The 20,630-nt window shown below is 50.9% G+C and overlaps 1 protein-coding gene across 14 annotated transcripts in view; it reads left to right on the forward strand.

The window, feature by feature from the left end:
• Positions 1 to 20,630, forward strand: part of scrib (scribble planar cell polarity protein) — a 482,984-nt gene that overhangs the window by 143,628 nt on the left and 318,726 nt on the right. For 13 of the 14 annotated variants that reach the window (XM_041183767.1, XM_041183772.1, XM_041183773.1 and 10 more), the window contains 7 exons: positions 1,854 to 1,943; positions 3,553 to 3,630; positions 3,942 to 4,256; positions 4,478 to 4,558; positions 17,469 to 17,765; positions 18,676 to 18,786; positions 19,986 to 20,162. In XM_041183767.1, the coding sequence (XP_041039701.1) occupies positions 1,854 to 1,943; positions 3,553 to 3,630; positions 3,942 to 4,256; positions 4,478 to 4,558; positions 17,469 to 17,765; positions 18,676 to 18,786; positions 19,986 to 20,162 (1,149 nt within the window). The remainder of the gene's footprint in view (positions 1 to 1,853; positions 1,944 to 3,552; positions 3,631 to 3,941; positions 4,257 to 4,477; positions 4,559 to 17,468; positions 17,766 to 18,675; positions 18,787 to 19,985; positions 20,163 to 20,630) is intronic. The other variant, XM_041183776.1, reaches the window with a different exon arrangement.

Consider the following 20,630-nt stretch of genomic DNA (forward strand, 5'->3'; position numbering starts at 1 on the left):
ACAGGGTGATGGGGATTGACGGGGCAGATGGCAAAGTGGAGCTGAAACACAACCAGATCAGCCATGATCTTATTGAATCATGCAGCAGGCTTGAAGGGCTGAATGGCCTCCACCTGCTCCAAAGTCCTATGAACGGGGGAAAATGAAGTGACTGGGTTGTCCTGCAGAGAGTTAGCACTGGATTTGTCGAAATGCTCTTTTGTGCTGTAATGATTCTGAGTAATGACCACCATGCCCATACACTCTAAGCTGTGTTTCTGACTGAGTCACAGCCTCCCTCCAGGTGCCTGGAATTATATCACCTGCTGGTGCGAGATATTTTCCTCCTTGAACTACAGGAATGCAGATTCGATGCAACTGAAATGAGCAAAGAATCCCACCGTTAAACATTGATGAGGTTACATGCCCTGCTGCCTCTGCCCAGTACAAAGCCTACTTTACCAGGCTGTCATAGTGACCTTCCCTATTCCACACATTGCCTCACAAGCACAGAAATCAGTCAATGTACAACCCTGGCCTATTGATTACTCCCTGTCCCCTCCTTCCTGCTTATTGGATGCTCCCTGTCCCCCTTTTCCAGCCAATTGGTTGTTTGTTGGATATTACATGATAAGCAGCAAAAGGAATACTCCCTCGCTGTCCACAGCACTGACCCATGAACTGGAGACTGTCCCTCAGACTCGTCCATGACACTGGCCTTCCACTAACTGGACACTGTTCCTCAGACTGTCTGTCTGCAACGCTAACCCTCTACTCGCTGGGTATTTCCCTCTTACCTTCACATCTGACAACACTGACCCTCAGCTAACCTGCTCAGATCTACATATCTCCTCTTCAATTTCTTGAGTTTAGACAGTTGGAATTGTTTTAATTGAGGTTTTTAAGATGATTAAAGGAGTTTATAGGATAAAAATGGAGAAACTAGTTTTTTTATTCATCCATGCGATGTGGATGTCACATTTATTGCCCACCACTAATTGCCCTTGTTCAGAGGGCATTTTAAGAGTCAACCACATTCCTGTGGGCCTGCTAAGGGTGGCAGATTTCCTTCCCTAAAGCACAATAGTGAACCAGATGGGTTTTTGTGACAATTGACAATGGTTTCATGGTCATCGTCAGACTTTTAATTCCAGATTTTTATTGGATTCAAATTTCACCCAGTCGAACCCAGGATCTCTGGATTACTAGTCTAGTGATAATACCAGTATGCCACCTATCCCCCCACCGTACACTCCAGACCTCACCAACTAAACATCATGCTGAGTCCGAAGGCCACTCTGTTGCAGTAAATTTAAAGCTGGGTATTGAGGGGTGATGTCAGCAAACATTTCTTTACACTGAGGATAGCGGACACCTGGAACTCTTTCTCCCTCATAATGCCGTGGAGTCTGGGGCTCATCTGGAGCTTTCAAAATTGAGATCACTGGATTCTTGTTAGGTAAGGGAAATCAAGGAATGTGGAAACAAAGCATGAAAATGGAATTAAGGTACAGATCATCCATGATTTAATGAACTGGAGAAACAGGTTTGAGTTTAATTGGCCTCTTTCTGTTCTTATGTTTCTGTAACCCAATTACGTCACCCCCAGGCTTTGCTCTGCTATGTTCGGTTCCATGTGGGGGAGCTGTGAGAATGTATGTTTGACTGAGTGTGAGAGTGAATCTCTGTGTGTGTGCGTGTGTGTAAGTGAAGATTGTGAGTCAGTGAGTGTGTGTGTATGAGACCTGTGGTGGAGTTTTCAGATCAGTAGACGATGAGCTGTCTAGTGTATGCATGGTTAAGGCTCAGTGATATTTGATAACCAGTGCTTCCCTGTGATGAGCTGTGCTAACCTCTTGTTGTTGTGTCTGTAGCTAACACTAATAATACACCGTCAAACTGGTGGTCTGGGCATCAGTATCGCTGGAGGAAAAGGCTCCACCCCATACAAGGGGGAGGATGAGGTAAGTGGCCCTCGGACTCAGTGTGATGTTTAGTTGGTGAGATCTGGTGTCGACAGCCCTGCCTATGTCAAGCCTCAGAGTGGGGACGTCCAAAGGGGGAGCCATCATCAACTGGATTGTAAGCATGTTCCCCACATCACTATCAAACCCTCCCCATTCCCACAGCATTATCTACCGCATTCCCCTTCGCCCGGACCCCGACTCCCCCCGGACTCCCCATTCCCACAGCTTTATCTACCGCATTCCCCTTCGCCCGGACCCCCGACTCCCCCCGGACTCCCCATTCCCACAGCTTTATCTACCGCATTCCCCTTCGCCCGGACCCCCGACTCCCCCCCGGACCCCCGACTCCCCCCGGACCCCGGACTCCCCATTCCCACAGCTTTATCTACCGCATTCCCCTTCGCCCGGACCCCCGACTCCCCCCCCGGACCCCCGACTCCCCCCGGACTCCCCATTCCCACAGCTTTATCTACCGCATTCCCCTTCCCCCGGACCCCCGACTCCCCCCCGGACCCCCGACTCCCCCCCAGACCCTGGACTCCCCATTCCCACAGCATTATCTACCGCATTCCCCTTCCCCCGGACCCCCGACTCCCCCCGGACTCCCCATTCCCACAGCATTATCTACCGCATTCCCCTTCCCCCGGACCCCCGACTCCCCCCCGGACCCCTGACTCCCCCCCCCAGACCCCCGACTCCCCCCCGACTCCCCATTCCCACAGCTTTATCTACCGCATTCCCCTTCCCCCGGACCCCCGACTCCCCCCGGACTCCCCATTCCCACAGCTTTATCTACTGCATTCCCCTTCGCCCGGACCCCCGACTCCTCCCGGACTCCCCATTCCCACAGCTTTATCTACCGCATTCCCCTTCGCCCGGACCCCCGACTCCCCCCGGACTCCCCATTCCCACAGCTTTATCTACCGCATTCCCCTTCCCCCGGACCCCCGACTCCCCATTCCCACAGCTTTATCTACCGCATTCCCCTTCCCCCGGACCCCCGACTCCCCCCGGACTCCCCATTCCCACAGCTTTATCTACCGCATTCCCCTTCGCCCGGACCCCCGACTCCCCCCGGACTCCCCATTCCCACAGCTTTATCTACCGCATTCCTCTTCGCCCGGACCCCCGACTCCCCCCCGGACCCCCGACTCCCCCCGGACTCCCCATTCCCACAGCTTTATCTACCGCATTCCCCTTCGCCCGGACCCCCGACTCCCCCCCGGACCCCTTAATTCCCCCCCGGACCCCCGACTCCCCCCGGACCCCGGACTCCCCACTCCCACAGCTTTATCTACCGCATTCCCCTTCGCCCGGACCCCCGACTCCCCCCCGGACCCCGCACACCCCCCCCCAACCCCCGCTGCACCCCGCCTTGCCCCCCACCCTCCCCCTACCTATTTCCCCCGTCCTGGCCTGGCACTCCCCATTCGCCCAGCCCTCGCCCTCTGCACAGCCCCCCGCCATTGCACTTCCCCATTGCCCCTCCCCGTTCTCCCAGGGCCTGGGGCTGCCCTCACCTTGTGCCCTAAGACAGTGTGTTGATATTGGGACTATCAGGGTGGGTAAGCTGCTGAGGAGTGACTGCCCTTTGTTCTTGTTTCAGGGAATCTTTATCTCTCGGGTTTCTGAAGAGGGTCCAGCAGCTCAGGCCGGTGTGCGAGTTGGTGATAAGCTGCTGGAGGTAAGGAAGATGCAACATAGAGACAGTAATTACTGCTTTTCATGTGGAAAAACCTCCTGTGCATCAGTCTCCTGGACCCGCCTCACTCCACAGTCCCCCCCCACCTTGTTTCTCCCCTCCCCCTCCCCCCAAGACCCTCCCAACTCAGCGCCCTCACCTCTGAGGCTGACCCACCTCAGTCCGACTCCCTGAGATTACACGGTTTTTTCCAGGCCTTTGCACCCCCTCCCCTGCTCTGCATCTGAGCCCCTCACTGGGTAAAGGGCCGTATGTGACCATGTTAATGATGTCTCTGCCTTCCCTTTGTGTAGGTAAATGGTGTGTGTCTGCAAGATGCTGAGCACCACAGAGCAGTCGAGGCATTGCGCAGTTCAGGGGGTTCAGTAACTATGTCAATCCTGCGGGAGAGGATGGTCGAGCCGGAGAATGCCATCACCATGACCCCACTGCGCCCCGAAGATGACTATGCTCCAAGAGACCGACGCACTGGCCTGAGGTTCCTTGAGCAACCCGACAATGGGGCCACACGGCTGCAGTTTTCCACCTCGTTGGCACGTAATGAGAAGGGGCTGGGATTCAGCATCGCTGGGGGGAAAGGATCAACGCCGTACAAAGCTGGAGACACGGTGGGTTCCCATCCTGATTCGGGGTGAGGGCAGAGTGTCTTGCGGGATTCATACCTTCTGTGAGTGTGCGTATGAGCGTGGACCGCACGGGAGCTGAGAGTGGGACGTGGACTGCGTGGGAGCCGGGTAGGGGATGCCGGTGGGTTGGTGGGGGGGGTGGGGGGGTGGTGGGGGGGTGTTGCGGGAGCCGAGTGCTTGACGTAGTCTCTGTCCTGTTGCAGGCGATCTTCATCTCCCGTTTAGCAGAAGGCGGATCTGCACACAGGGATGGGATCCTGCGAGTGGGAGACCGGGTGATCTCGGTAAGTGCCCCTGTCGGGATGGTGTTCCCCATCAACTGTGCCACCAATTGGTAGGTTGTACCCTGTGGACCGGAGGGCATGGGTGATTAGCTGGAATGTTCCGCCTGCAAATTGTTTCCCTGGTTTTGTGAACACTCTCAGCATGCCTTGTCCTTGGCCTGCACCAACCTTCTCGGTGCATTCCAAGCTGGCTGATGTGGAGTCATCCACCCATCCATCCTTCCTACTGCTGGATCACTGGAGGAACAGTTCTGCCAATTCCCCCAGCTCCTGTCTCTAAGTGAGGTTCACAGGGAATCAGTATTCTCACCTGTTCCGGGTATAGTTACACCCCATCTCGAGTTCAGTCCTGGGCACCGCACCTAACAAGAAATATATTGGCCCTGGAGGATCACCAGAATGATCCTGGGTTAAGAGGCTTAAATTATGAGGACAAATTGAATAGCATAGTCTTGTATTCCTGAATTAGGAAATTAAGCAGTGATCTAGTTGAGGATCAGAAGATGATTAAAGGAGTTGATAGGTGGGTGAATGGAATTAAAATGCAGATCAGCCATGATCTCCATGAATGGCCGAACAGGCTTGAGTGGCTGAATGGCCTGTGTTTCTTTGTATCTAACTTGTGCCCTAGCTGCTCTGGGAGTGTTTGATGAGACATGGTCAAGGCAGCTTTACTCTGTATCTAACCCCGTGCTGTACCTGTCCTGGGAGTGCTTGATGGGGACAGTTTAGAGGGAGCTTTACTCTGTATCTAACCCCGTGCTGTACCTGTCCTGGGAGTGCTTGATGGGGACAGTTTAGAGGGAGCTTTACTCTGTATCTAACCCCGTGCTGTACCTGCCCTGGGAGTGTTTGATGGGGACAGTGTAGAGGGAGCTTTACTCTGTATCTAATCCCGTGCTGTACCTGCCCTAGGAGTGTTTGATGGGACATGGTCAAGGCAGCTTTACTCTGTATCTAACCCCGTGCTGTACCTGTCCTGGGAGTGTTTGATGGAGACAGTGTAGAGGGAGCTTTACTCTGGATCTAACCCCGTGCTGTACCTGTCCTGGGAGTGTTTGATGGGGACAGTGTAGAGGGAACTTTACTCTGTATCTAACCCCATGCTGTACCTGTCCTGGGAGTGTTTGATGAGGACAGTGTAGAGGGAGCTTTACTCTGTATCTAACCCCGTGTTATACCTGTCCTGGAAGTGTTTGATGCGGACAGTGTAGAGGGAACTTTACTCTGTATCTAACCCCGTACTGTACCTGTCCTGGGAGTGTTTGATGGGGGCAGTGTAGAGTGAGCTTTACTCTGTATCCAATCCCGTGCTATACCTGTCCTGGGAGTGTTTATTGGGATGGGATAGGGAGTGTGGGTGATCTAGGCCCAACCAGTGTAACTAAGATCAGCAGTGTAGAGGATACTGATTCTTTGGGTCCTCTTTGTTTCCGCTGGTGACTGACTGCACACACGTTTCTTTCCAGTTCTTCCTCTTAACGTTTGCTGACTGTTTTGAGCTGTACAGTGATGAATCTTTTTCCTTCCTTGCCTCTGACTTGCATGTGACTAAACAGCTGAGCACTGTGTGGTGGTGGGTTTCTGAACTTAAACTTCTGACCTGGTTAACAGCATGGGTTACCAGGGCAATGGCCAATAGTAAGAGCTGTTACTGTGTGGTCAGTGGTGGCTTCTGTCTGCTCTGCGCCAGATCTTGCTGCACTCCTTTACTCCACAGTAAAAACCTCCTTTGATACTAACCCCTCTGACCTGCCCTTTGTTTATTGATTTTTCCCCCCACTTTGCCACTTGCTGTGGTTGTGCAGGCCTGCAGGACAGATACAATCTCATCTGGGATTAATTATGTTTAAAAGGGGCGTTTCTTTCATAGGGTCTCCATCAGTTTGAAGTTCAACAGTCTGCTCCCTGTGTTTGGTGGTAGGGGAGTGCTTGCTGAGCTGCTATTTGGGGACACAGCTCCTAGAGGCCAAGTGTGAGTAGGGTGTGTGTGAAATGAGCATCCCTTTGGTATGAGAGTCTTTCTTGAATGCCTGCTTGGGGAGGTACATTGTAATGTACAAAGAGAGGGTTTAATATCAGGTTTTGATGGAGTAAGTTGGGAAAAGTGTTTCTCGTGCAGGAAGGTCAGTAACCAAATTTACAAATGACACAAAGCTGGGTGGGAGGGTGAGCTGTGAGGAGGATGCAGAGATGCTTCAGTGTGATTTGGACAAGCTGAGTGAGTGGGTAAATGCATGGCAGATGCAGTATAATGTGGATAAATGTGAGGTTATCCATTTTGGTAGCAAAAACAGGAAGGCAGATTATTATCTGAATGGCTATAACTTGAGAGAGGGGAATGTGCAATGAGACCTGGGTGTCCTTGTACACCAGTCGCTGAAGGTAAGCATGCAGGTGTAGCAGGCAGTAAAGAAGGCAAATGGTATGTTGGCCTTCATAGCCAGAGGATTCGAGTACAGGAACAGGGATGTCTTGCTGCAATTATACAGGGCCTTGGTGAGACCACACCTGGAATATTGTGTGCAGTTTTGGTCTCCTTATCTGAGGAAGGATGTACTTGCTGTAGAGGGAGGCAGAGAAGGTTTACCCGACTGATTCCTGGGATGGCGGGACTGACGTGAGGAGAGATCGAGTCAGTTAGGATTATATTTGCTGGAGTTCAGAAGAATGAGGGGGGATCTCATAGAAACCTATAAACTTCTAACAGGACTAGACAGGGTAGATGCAGGAAGGATGTTCCCGATGGTGGGGGAGTCCAGAACCAGGGGTCACAGTCTGAGGATATGGGGTAGACCATTTAGGACTGAGATGAGGAGAAATTTCTTCACCCAGAGAGTGGTGAGCCTCTGGAATTCACTACTACAGAAAGTAGTTGAGACCAAAACATTGTATGTTTTCAAGAAGGAGTTAGATATAGCCCTTGGGGCGAAAGGGTATGGGGTGACAGCGGGAGCAGGCTATTGAGTTGGATGATCATAATGAATGGCAGAGCAGGCTCGAAGGGCTGAATGGCCTACTCCTGCTCCTAGTTTCTATGTTTCCATGTTTCTAACCTGAGAATGGGGGAGCTGGTCGTGTCGTGATAAGACTGCATCTGGAGTACTGTGGGCAGTTTTAGTCGCCTTACCTCCCTTACCTCAAAGGATTTTATTGACATAGAGGGAGTGCAACGAAGGTTCACCAGACTTGTTCCAGGATGGCGGGACTGTTTTATGAAAGGAGATTGGGTCTGTATTCTCTAGAGTTCCGAATGATGAGAGAGAATCCCTTTGAAACCTACAAAATACTGAAAGGAATAGATAGGGTAGATGCAGGTCAGATGTTTACCCTCATTGAGAGTCTAGAACCAGGGGACACAATCTCAAAATAAGGGGGAAGCCACTTAGATCCGAGAGGAGGAGAAATGTCTTTACTCAGAGGGTTGTGAATCTTTGGGATTCTCTACCCCAGAGGGCCATGGAAGCTCAGTCATTGAGTATGTTTAAGGTAGGGATTGATAGATTCTGATTAACAATAATGTTACGGGTTATGGGGATAATGTGGATAAAAGGCATTGAAGTGTTCAATCAGCCATGATCGTATTGAATGGCAGAGCAGGCTCAATGGGCTGAATGGCTTTCTCCTGTTCCTTTGACCTATTTCCCTATGGTAGTTAAGCTGGACTAATAATCCAAAAGACCAGGCTAATGTTTTAGGGAAGGAAATCTGACATCCTTACCTCCAGATCCAGAACAATGTGGTTGACTCTTAACTGCCCTTGGGAATGGTGTGACAAGCCACTCAGTTCAAGTACAGCTAGGGGTGGACAACAAATGCTGGCCTCGACGGCAAAGAGTACAACAATACCAATTTATCTTAAAAGCAAAAAACTGCATGTTGGAAATCTGAAATGTGAACAGAAAATGCTGGAAAAACTCAGCAGGTCTGGCAGCATCTGTAAAGAAAGAAGCAGAGTTAACATTTCCTGTCCATGTGACCCTTCTTCAGACCTAAGGGAAGTAAAAATGTGATGGATTTTATACTGTTGAAGAGGAGGTGCAGCAAGATAAAAGGTCAGGGATAGCTAAGAGCTCAGGTGAAATTTGACAAAGATGTTGTGGACACAGGACAAAGGGAGTGTTAATGATAGTGTTAAAGACTAAAGCAGGTGCCCACATGGGCCCCAGCTATGCCTCTTTCTTTATGGGGTATGTGGAACATTCCTTGTTCCAGTCTTACTCTGGCCCCCTCCCACAACTCTTTCTCCGGTACATCGATGATTACTTCGGTGCTGCTTCATGCTCTCGTCTGGACCTGGAAAAATTTATTAATTTTGCTTCCAATCTCCACCCCTCCATCATTTTCACATGGTCCATCTCTGACACTTCCCTTCCCTTCCTTGACCTCTCTGTCTCAATCTCTGGTGATAGACTGTCCACCAATATCCATTACAAACCCACTGACTCCCACAGCTACCTCGACTACAGCTCCTCACACCCCGCTTCCTGTAAGGACTCCATCCCATTCTCTCGGTTCCTTTGCCTCCGTCGCATCTGTTCTGATGATGCTACCTTCAAAAACAGTTCCTCTGACATGTTCTCCTTCTTCCTTAACCGAGGTTTTCCACCCACGGTCGTTGACAGGGCCCTCAACCGTGTCTGGCCCATCTCCCGCACATCCGCCCTCACACCTTCTTCTTCCTCCCAGAAACATGATAGGGTCCCCCTTGTCCTCACTTATCACCCCACCAGCCTCTGCATTCAAAGGATCATCCTCCGCCAACTCCAGCATGATGCCACCACCAAACATATCTTCCCTTCACCCCCCCCCCCCCGGCGGCATTCCGCAGGGATCATTCCCTCTGGGACACCCTGGTCCACTCCTCCAGCACCCCCTACACCTCAACCCCCTGCCACAGCACCTTCCCATGCAACCGCAGAAGGTGCAAGACCTGCCCCTTTACTTCCCCTCTCCTCACCGTCTAAGGGCCCAAACACTCCTTTCAAGTGAAGCAGCATTTCGCTTGCACTTCCCTCAATTTAGTCTACTGTATTCGTTGCTCCCAACGCGGTTTCCTCTATATTGGAGAGACAAAACGCAGACTGGGTGACCGCTTTGCAGAACACCTTCGGTCTGTCCGCAAGCATGACCCAGACCTCCCTGTCGCTTGCTATTTCAACACTCCACCCTGCCGTCATGCCCACATGTCCGTCCTTGGCTTGCTGCATTGTTCCAGTGAAGCTCAACATAAACTGGAGGAACAACACCTCATCTTCCGACAAGGCACTTCCGGATGAATATTGAGTCAATAACTTTAGATCATGAACTCTGTCCTCCATCCCCACCCCCTTTCCGAATCCCCCCATTTTTTCTTTTTTTTTTCCAATAATTTATACAGATTCTTCTTTTCCCACCTACTTCCATTATTTTTAAATGTATTTCCATCCATTGCTTTATCTCTACCTTTTAGCCTTTTTTGACTCCTTCACCCCACCCCACCCCCACTAGGGCTATCTGTACCTTGCTCGTCCTGCTTTCTACCCTTAATTAGCACATTCCTTACATAATATCACCACCTTCAACACCTCTTTGTCCTTTTGTCTGTGACATCTTTTGGTTATTGCCACTGGCCCTCTGTCCAGCTCTACTTGTCCCACCACCCCCTTAAACCAGCTTATATTTCACTTCTCTTCTATTTTTACTTAGTTCTGTTGAGGAGTCATACAGACTCGAACCGTTAACTATGTTCCTCTCTGCAGATGCTGTCAGACCTGCTGAGTTTTTCCAGGTATTTTTGTTTTTATCCAAGGAAGGGTGCTGATAGGTAAGAGCAGAATAGCAGAATAAGGGTCAGCGTTCTGTGAGAGCACAACATGGAACAAGTGACAGATGGCCCTGTTGTGGGGGAGGGCGTGTTGAGGAAAAAGGATAAAAAATTTTTTTAGAAATAAATAAATAAATGGACTGAAAAAGTGGTAAAGATAGGGCAGAGAGTTCATGATCTGAAGTTGTTGAACTCAATATTCAGTCCAGAATGTTGTAAAGTGCCTAATCGGAAGATGAGGTGCTGTTCCTCCAGTTTGTGTTGAGCTTCACTGGAACATTGCAGCAGGCCAAGGAAGGACATGTGGGCATGAGTTTTAAATGATTTGGCAAAAGAACCAGGGCAGAGATTGGGTAACAGAAATTTGCACAGTGAATTATTATGATTTGGAAATCTGAAAGGGCAGCGGAAGCAGATTCAATCGTAACTTTCAAAAGGGAATTGGGTTTATACTTGGAAAGGGAAAATGTACAGGCTTATTCAGGAAAGAACAGGGAAGTCAGATTAATTGGATTGCTATTTCAAAGAGCTGGCATAGGCATGATGGGATGAATAGCCTCCAATGCTGCTTATATTAATTCATGGGATATGGGCTTCGCTGGCTGGGCCAGCACTTATTGCCCATTTCTAATTTCCCCTTGAGAAGGTGGTGGTGAGCTGCCTTCTTGAACCGCTGCAGTCCATTTGGTGTAGGTACACCCACAGTGCTGTTAGGGAGGGAGTTCCAGGATTTTGATCCAGCGATAGTGAAGGAACGGTGATATATTTCCAAGTCAGGATGGTGAGTGACTTGGAGGGGAACTTCCAGGTGGTGGTGTTCCTATCTATCTGCTGCCCTTGTCCTTCTAGATGATAGCAGTCGTGGGTTTGGAAGGTGCTAGCTAAGGAGGCGAGTTAGTGCAGTGCATCTTGTAGATGGTACACACTGCTGCCTCTGTTCGTTGGTGGTGGAGGGAGTGAATGTGTGTGTGGATTTGGTACCAGTGAAGCGGGGCTGCTTTGTCCTGGATGGTGTCAAGCTTCTTGAGTGTTGATGGAGCTGAACTCATGCAGGCAAGTGGAGAATATTCTATCACACTCGTGGCTTGTGCCTTGTAGATGGTGGGCAGGTTTTGGGGAGTGAGACGATGAGTTACCCGCTGCAGGATTCCTAGCCTCTGATCTGCTCTTGTAGCCACAGTATTTATATGACTATTCCAGTTTGGTTTCTGGTCACTGGTAGTCCCCAGGTCGTTGATATTGGGGTATTCAATGATTGTAATGCCATTGAATGTCAAGAGGCAATGGTTAGATTCTCTCTTAGTCATAGTCATAGAATTATAGAGCACAGAAACAGGCCCTTCGGTCCATCATGTCCGTGTCAGCCATCAAGCACCTATCTATTCTAATTCCATTTTCCAACACTTGACCCGTAGCCCGGTATGCTATGGCATTTCAAGTGCTCATCCAAATACTTATTAAATGTTGTGAGGGTTCCTGCCTCTAACATCCCCTCAGGCAGTGTGTCCTAGATTCCAACCACCCTCTGGGTGAAAAAAATTTTCATTAAATTGTCTCTAAACCTCCTGCTCCTTACCTTAAATCTTTGCCCTCTGGTTATTGACACCTTCGCTAAGGGGAAAAGGTTCTTCCTACCTCTCCTATCTATGCCCCTCATAATTTTGTATACCTCTATCAGGTTCCCCCCTCAGCCTTCTCTGCTCTAAGGAAAACAACCCTAGCCTATCCAGTCTCTCTTCATAGCTGAAACACTCCAGCCCAGGCAACATCCTGGTGAATCTCCTCTGCACTCTCTCCATTGCAATCACATCATCTTATAGTGTGGAGACCAGAACTGCACACAGTACTTCAGCTGCGGCCTAACTAGTGTTTTATACAGCTCCATCATAACCTCCCTGCTCTTGTATTCAATGCCTTGACGAATAAAGACAAGTATCCCATATGCTTTCTTAACCACCTTATCTACCTGTGCTGCTGCCTTCAGGGATCTGTGGACATGTAAACCAAAGTCCCTCTGATCCCCTGTATTTCCTAGGGCCCTACCATTCATTGTGAATTCCCTTGCCATGTTAGTCCTCCCAAAATATATCACCTCACACTTCTCAGGATTAAATTCCATTTGCCACTGCTCTGCCCATCTTACCAGCCCATCTATATCATCCTGTAATCTAAGGCTTTCCTCCTCACTATTTACAACACCACCAATTTTCATGTCATCTGCAAACTTACTGATCATGCCTTCTGTATTCAGGTCTAAATCATTAACGTACACTACAAACAGCAAGGGTCCCAGCATCGATCCCTGTGGTACACCACTCGTCACAGGCTTCTAATCACAATAACAATCTTCGACCATCACCCTCTGCCTCCTGCCACTAAGCCAATTTTGGATCCAATTTTCCAAATTGCCCTGGATCCCATGGGCTCTTACCTTCTTGACTATTCTCCCATGTGGGACCTTGTCAAAAGCCTTACTGAAGTCCATGTAGACTACATCAACTGCACTACCCTCATCCACACAACTAGTCACCTCCTGAAAAAATTCAATCAAATTTGTTAGACATGATGACCTCCTGACAAAGCCATGCTGACTATCCCTGATTAATCTCTGCCTCTCCAAGTGGAGATTAATCCTGCTCCCCGCAATTTTTTCCAATAGTTTCCTGACCACTCATGCTAGACTCACTGGCCTGTAATTACCTGGTTTATCCCTACTACCCTTCTTGAATAATGGTACCATATTCGCTGTCCTCCAGTCCTCTGGCACCTCCTGTGGCCAGAGAGGATTTGAAAATTAGTCTCTGAGCCCCTGCAATCTCCTCCCTGGCCTCACACAGCAGCCTGTGATGCACCTCGTCCGGGCCTGTGGATTTATCCACTTTTAAGCCTGCTAAAACCGCTAATACATCCTCCCGTTCAATGCTAATTTATTTAAGTTGTTCTTGTTGGAGATGCTCATTGCCTGACACTTGTGTGGCACGAATGTTACTTACCACTTGTCAGCCCAAGCCTGGGTCTTGCTGCATTTGGACATGGATTGCTGTTTTATTCCATGCCCCCTTATTTAAAAAAAACGGGGGATTCGATAGGTGGGGAATGTGGAACGAGGTAGCATAGCCTTAAAATTAAAATGAAGCTGTTCAGGGGTGAAATCAGGAAGCACATTTTCACACACAAGTTGCTGGAAACCTGGAACTCACTCCCCCAAAAGGCTGTGAATTCTGTGGGACTGATAAAGGGTATCAAGGAATATGGAGCAAGATGAGTCAATGAAATTGTGGTGGTGATCAGCCTTCATCTAATAGAATGCTAGAACAGGCTTGGGGAGCTCAATGGCCCCTTCCTCTCCATATATTCCTCTATTCCCTGAGTGTAGCATGTGCATAACACATCTTTGTCACTGACAACATCTGCCTGACCACCAACCCAACTACAGGAGCCCTTTCAAACTGATGGAATCTGAGTAAAAGGACCAGTGGACCCAACTGTCCAGCATCCTGCAACCTGCACATCTGCCAGCTGAGCTGTGTGAGAGGGAGGGGCCGTGTGTGTCAGTGTGCGGCTGGGCCCACGTGTGTGTGGCTGGGCCCGCGCGCGTGTGTGTGTGTGTGCGCGCGAATGACTTCATGTGTGCGTTGCTGGGCACGCGTGAGTGACTGCGTGTGTGGCTAGGTGTGTATGTGACTGTGCGCATGTGTGAGCCTGTGTATGTGACTGTGCGCATGTGTGAGCCTGTGTATGTGACTGTGCGCATGTGTGAGCCTGTGTATGTGACTGTGCGCATGTGTGAGCCTGTGTATGTGACTGTGCGCATGTGTGAGCCTGTGTATGTGACTGTGCGCATGTGTGAGCCTGTATATGTGACTGCGCATGTGTGAGCCTGTGTATGTGACTGTGCGCATGTGTGAGCCTGTGTATGTGACTGGGTGTGCGTGGCTGGACGCACGTGTGAACGATTGGGCATGTTTCTGATAGAGCGAGTGCGCGTCTCTGAGTGTCAATAGTTTTGAGTGTGTGAGAGTTTGTGTGGAACTATGCCTGTGTGTGTATCCTGCACTGTTTGGTGATGGGACAGGAACAGTACAGGGACCTGCACTTTCTCCGGGGGCTTGTTCACAATTTTCAGAATCCAACGTTTCCTGTGCTTCCAAAACTCCTTGTTTAGTCCCCTTCCCCAACAACTTTAAAGAAGGATTTACAATTTACACAAGCCATGTCTCCAAGCTTCACAGTGCTTCACAGCCAGTGAGAATGTAGCTACTGGTTTACATAGGCTGGCATGGGAACTAGGATGTGGAGCGCACAGGCACCAGTCAGACTGAGGAAGTGTTCTTTTCCTTTGGTGTTGCTTGGGGAAGGGATGTTGACTTTGGGTCAACAGGCAAACTACCCTTCTTCATCTAAGGGTTGTGAACACTTTCTCATCCCCTCCTCCCTTAGTAACCTGGGTCTCAGTATTGCCTCTCTTAGATTACAGTGTTCCCTCAGTATTGACCCTCTGCCAGTGCGGCACTCCCTCAGTCCTGACCCTCCGACAGTGCGGTGCTCCCTCGGTACTAACCCTCCGACAGTGCGACGCTCCCTCAGCACTGGCCCTCCGATAGTGCGACGCACCCTCAGTACTGACCGTCCGACAGTTCGGTGCTCCCTCAGTACTGACCCTCCGACAGTGCAGCACTCCCCCAGTACTGACCCTCTGACAATGCAGCACTCCCTCAGTACAGACCCTCCAACAGTGCGGCACTCCCTCAGTACTGACCCTCTGACAGTGCGGCGCTCCCTCAGTGCTGACCCTCTGACAGTGCGGCGTTCCTTCAGTGCTGACCCTTCGACAGTGTGGCGCTCCCTCAGTACTGACCCTCCGGCAGTGCGGCGCTCCCTCAGTGCTGACCTTCTGGCAGTGTGGCACTCCCTCAGTACTGACCCTCTGACAATGCGGCACTCCCTCAGTACTGACCCTCCAACAGTGTGGCGCTCCCTCAGTACTGACCCTCCGGCACTCCAGCAGTGCAGCACTCCCTCAGTACTGACCCTCTGACAGTGCAGCACTCCCTCAGTACTGATCCTCTGACAGTGCAGCACTCCCTCAGTACTGACCCTCCGGCAGTGCGGTGCTCCCTCAGTGCTGACTCTCCGACAGTGTGGCGCTCCCTCATTACTGACCCTCTGACAGTGCAGCACTCCCTCAGTACTGATCCTCTGACAGTGCAGTGCTCTCTCAGTACTGACCCTCCGGCAGTGCGGCTCTCCCTCAGTACTGACCCTCCAACAGTGTGGCACTCCCACAGTCCTTACCCTCTGACAGTGTGGCACTCCCTCAGTCCTTACCCTCTGACAGTGTGGTGCTCCCTCAGTACTGACCCTCCGACAGTGCGGCGCTCCCTCAGTACTGACCCTCCAACAGTGCGGCACTCCCTCAGTACTGACCCTCCAACAGTGTGGCGCTCCCTCAGTACTGACCCTCCGGCACTCCAGCAGTGCAGCACTCCCTCAGTACTGATCCTCTGACAGTGCAGCGCTCCCTCAGTACTGACCCTCCGGCAGTGCGGCGCTTCCTCAGTACTGACCCTTCGACAGTGTGGCACTCCCTCAGTACTTACCCTCTGACAGTGCGGCGCTCCCTCAGTGCTGACCCTCCGGAAGTGCGGCGCTCCCTCAGTGCTGACCCTCCGACAGTGCGGCGCTCCCTCAGTACTGACCCTCCGACAGTGCGGCACTCCCTCAGTACTGACCCTCCAACAGTGCAGCACTCCCTCAGTACTGATCCTCTGACAGTGCAGCACTCCCTCAGTACTGATCCTCTGACAGTGCAGCACTCCCTCAGTACTGATCCTCTGACAGTGCAGCAGTCCCTCAGTACTGACAGTCTGACAGTGCAGCACTCCCTCAGTGCTGACCCTCCGGCAGTGTGGCACTCCCTCAGTACTGACCCTCTGACAGTGTGGCACTCCCTCGGTGCTGACCCTCCGGCAGTGCGGCTCTCCCTCAGTGCTGATCCTCTGATAGTGCGGCGCTCCCTCCGTGCTGATCCTCTGACAGTGCGGCACTCCCTCAGTGCTGATCCTCTGACAGTGCGGCACTCCCTCAGTGCTGATCCTCTGACAGTGCAGCACTCCCTTAGTACTGATCCTCTGACAGTGCAGCACTCCCTCAGTACTGATCCTCTGACAGTGCAGCGCTCCCTCAATGCTGACCCTCTGACAGTGCTGCGCTCCCTCAGTGCTGACCCTCTGACAGTGCAGCAGTCCCTCAGTACTGACAGTCTGACAGTGCAGCATTCCCTCAGTGCTGACCCTCTGACAGTGCTGCGCTCCCTCAGTGCTGACCCTCTGACAGTGCAGCAGTCCCTCAGTACTGACAGTCTGACAGTGCAGCATTCCCTCAGTGCTGACCCTCCGGCAGTGTGGCACTCCCTCAGTACTGACCCTCTGACAGTGTGGCACTCCCTCAATGCTGACCCTCTGACAGTGCTGCGCTCCCTCAGTGCTGACCCTCTGACAGTGCAGCAGTCCCTCAGTGCTGACAGTCTGACAGTGCAGCACTCCCTCAGTGCTGACCCTCTGACAGTGCTGCGCTCCCTCAGTGCTGACCCTCTGACAGTGCAGCAGTCCCTCAGTACTGACAGTCTGACAGTGCAGCATTCCCTCAGTGCTGACCCTCCGGCAGTGTGGCACTCCCTCAGTACTGACCCTCTGACAGTGTGGCACTCCCTCGGTGCTGACCCTCCGGCAGTGCGGCTCTCCCTCAGTGCTGATCCTCTGACAGTGTGGCACTCCCTCAGTGCTGATCCTCTGACAGTGCGGCACTCCCTCAGTGCTGATCCTCTGACAGTGTGGCACTCTGTCTGTGCTGCTTTGGGACTGTAAGCTTGGATGGTTTAGGACCTTCTGACTCTGAGGGGGTGGTAACAATAAAACTGCTTGTCCTTTAGGGGAGCTGTCAGGTCAGTCCATGCTAATCTGACCATTGCCCTCCTTTACCCATTTGTGTGCCTGAAGTACTGGAAGCTTGTGATTGAGCTGCTGGAGCAGTGTTGTGGGCAGGTTGTGGGGCTGCTGCCCACTATTCAATGTGAACTGACTGCAGGTTTGCGCATGTTTCCAGATCAATGGTGTAGAGATGGCAGAGGCCAGGCATGATCAGGCAGTAGCGCTTCTTACGGGCACAGCACCCACCATCACCATGGTAGTAGAACGCGAGATGTCAGAATTAGACAAGTCTGCAGATGGTGTGATCACAGGAGATGGCTCCCCAACTCTACACCGAGCAAGGTCGTACTCCCCACCCCCACCGGGCCAGACACACACTGAGGATTACCAGGACACCATGATTGAGGAGACTGTGGCTCAACCCAACCTACCGTCTGTCAATTTCAGCACCGAAGACGAATACCCAGTGGAGGTAAGAGAGTAAGCAGGGGATGGGGTGAGGGAGTGAGGAGTGGAGCAAGAGGATCAGTTAAGGAGCTTATTGCCTCTTGTGGGTGAACTGTGGGTAAGGGCTTATTACCTACCCCCTGTGGGTGAAGGCTTATTACCCACTGTGAGTGAACAGTGGGTGAAGGCGTTATTACCCACTGTGGATGAGGGCTTCTTACCCCCTTGGGTGAACAGTGGGTGAGAGTTTTATTACCCCTAGTGGGTGAGGGTTTAATTACTCCATGTGGGTGAACAATGGGTGAGGGTTTTATTACTCCATGTGAGTGAACAATAGATGAGGGCTTTATTACCCCCTGTGAGTGAACAGTGGGTGTGGGTTTTATTACCCCTAGTGGGTGAGGGTTTTATTACCCCCTGTGAGTGAACAGTAGGTGAGGGTTTTACTACTCCATGTGGGTGAGTAGTGGGTGAGGGTTTTATTACTCCATGTGGGTGAACAATGGATGAGGGCTTTATTACCCCCGTGAATGAACAATGGGTGAGGGTTTTATTACCCCATGTGGGTGAACAATGGATGAGGGCTTTATTACCCCCTGTGAGTGAACAGTGGGTGAGGGTTTTATTACCCCATGTGGGTGAGTAGTAGGTGAGGGTTTTATTACTCCATGTGGGTGAACAATGGGTGAGGGTTTTATTACCCTCTGTGGGTGAACAGTGGATGAGGGTTTTATTACCCACTGTGGGTGAGGGCTTTATTACCCCATGTGGGTGAGCAGTGGGTGAGGGCTTTGTTACCCCCTGTGGGTGAGGACTTCATTACCCCCTGTGGATAAACAATGTTTGAATGAGGGGTCATTACCCAGTGAGAACATTGTTGACAAGTCTGTGACCTGAAGCTCCAGTAAATTATTCTGACCTGTTTCTGACTCTAGGAGATCATGCTGCTGAAGACAGGAGGACCCCTGGGGCTCAGCATCGTCGGAGGAAGTGACCATGCCAGCCATCCCTTTGGGATCCATGAGCCGGGGGTCTTCATCTCCAAGGTACAAAGAGATCATAATACTCCAACTGTTCCTGTGTGTTGCCTGCTATGGGGCTGAGTGTGCAGGTGAATGTGCAACAGGATTAGTCTGGGATTGATACAGGGCTATGGGACAAGAGGAGGGCAGTGGGATTAATTTGGGATTGATACTGGGCTATGAGGAGAGAGTGGGGCAATAGAATTAGTTTGGGGATTGATACGGTTATGGGGAGATAGTAGGGCAGTGGGATTAGTTGGGATTGTTACAGGGCGATGGGGAGTGAGTTTGTTTTAAAAATTCATTCACAGGATGTAGGCTTGGCTGGCTGGGCCAGCATTTATTGGATTGATGCAGGGCAGTGGGATTAGTTTGGGATTGATGCAGGGCCCTGGGGAGAGAGTGGGGCAGTGGGATTAGTTTGGGGATTGTTACAGGACTATGGGGAGAGAGCGGGGCAGTGGGATTAGTTTGGGGATTGTTACAGGACTATGGGGAAGGAGCAGGGCAGTGGGGTTAGTTTAGGATTGATGCAGGCCAGTGGGATTATTTTGGGATTGATGCAGGGCCCTGGGGCAAGAGAAAGGGCAGTGGGATTAGTTTGGGGATTGATACAGGGTTATCGTGTGTTGGGTTGAGTGAGGTGAAATGCCTAATTGGAGTGATGGAGATATGTAAAGGTGTATGAACTGCAGCCCTGGCCTTCTGAGATTCGCAGGAATGATTCCAGGGATAAAGAACTGTAGATATGAGGATAGGTTGGAGAGGTTGGGACTCTTTTCCTTAGAGAAATGAAAGCTGAGAAAAGACTTGATAGAGGTATTCAAGATCCTGAGGGGTGTGGACAGGTAAATAGTGAGAAACTGTTCCCACTCAAGAGAACATCAAGAACTGGAGGGCACAGATTCAGGAGAATTGGCAAAAGGAGTAAATGTGATGTGAGGAGAACAATTTTAACCTAGAAAATAGCTAGAGTCTAGAACAAATTTCCTGAAAGGGTGGTTGGAGACAGGTTCGATTGAGGTATTCAAAGGGGAATTGGGTGCTACCTGAAAAGAGAGAATGTGTAAGGTTACAGGGATATGGCAGGGGAGTGGGATTAGGTGGAATGCTCTTTTGGAAAGCCAGTACAGACTGAACAGGCTGAATGACTGCCTCCTGCACTGTAAAGATACTGTGATGCTGTGACCTATGATGACTCTTGCCTTCTGTTCTTATTTTAGGTTATACGGGATGGGCTGGCAGCTCGCACTGGGCTGCGGGTTGGAGATCGTATTTTGGAAGTCAATGGCATTGATCTTCGCCACGCGACACATCAAGAGGCAGTGATGGCCCTGCTGTCCAACCAGCAGGAGATCCGGTTGCTGGTGCGCAGGGATCCCCCTCCCCCAGGAATGCAGGTGGGTAATGAGAGAAGCTCCACTCTGATGGAGAAATATCATTCAATGGTGGGGCTGAGCTCATAGCCGATTCTCAGTATCGTCTCTCCTCAGCTGCCTTGTGCTGTCTGAAATCAGCTATTTTTCCGTATTGATTTTCTTTCTTATTCGTTCACGGGATGTGGGCTTCACTGGCTGGGCCCAGCATTTATTGCCCATCCCTAATTGCCCTTGAGAAGGTGGTGGTTAGCTGCCTTCTTGAACCGCTGCAGTCCCTGTGGTGTAGGTACACCCACAGTGCTGTTAGGGAGGGAGTTCCAGGATTTTGACCCAGCGACAGTGAAGGAACGGTAATATATTTCCAAGTCAGGATGGTGAGTGACTTGGAGGGGAACTTCTAGGTGGTGGTGTTCCCATCTATCTGCTGCCCTTGTCCTTCTAGATGGTAGTGGTCATGGGTTTGGAAGGTGCTGTCGAAGGAGCCTTGGT

Source organism: Carcharodon carcharias, chromosome 3 (genome assembly GCF_017639515.1).
Source record: "Carcharodon carcharias isolate sCarCar2 chromosome 3, sCarCar2.pri, whole genome shotgun sequence".
NCBI classification, from domain to species: domain Eukaryota; kingdom Metazoa; phylum Chordata; class Chondrichthyes; order Lamniformes; family Lamnidae; genus Carcharodon; species Carcharodon carcharias.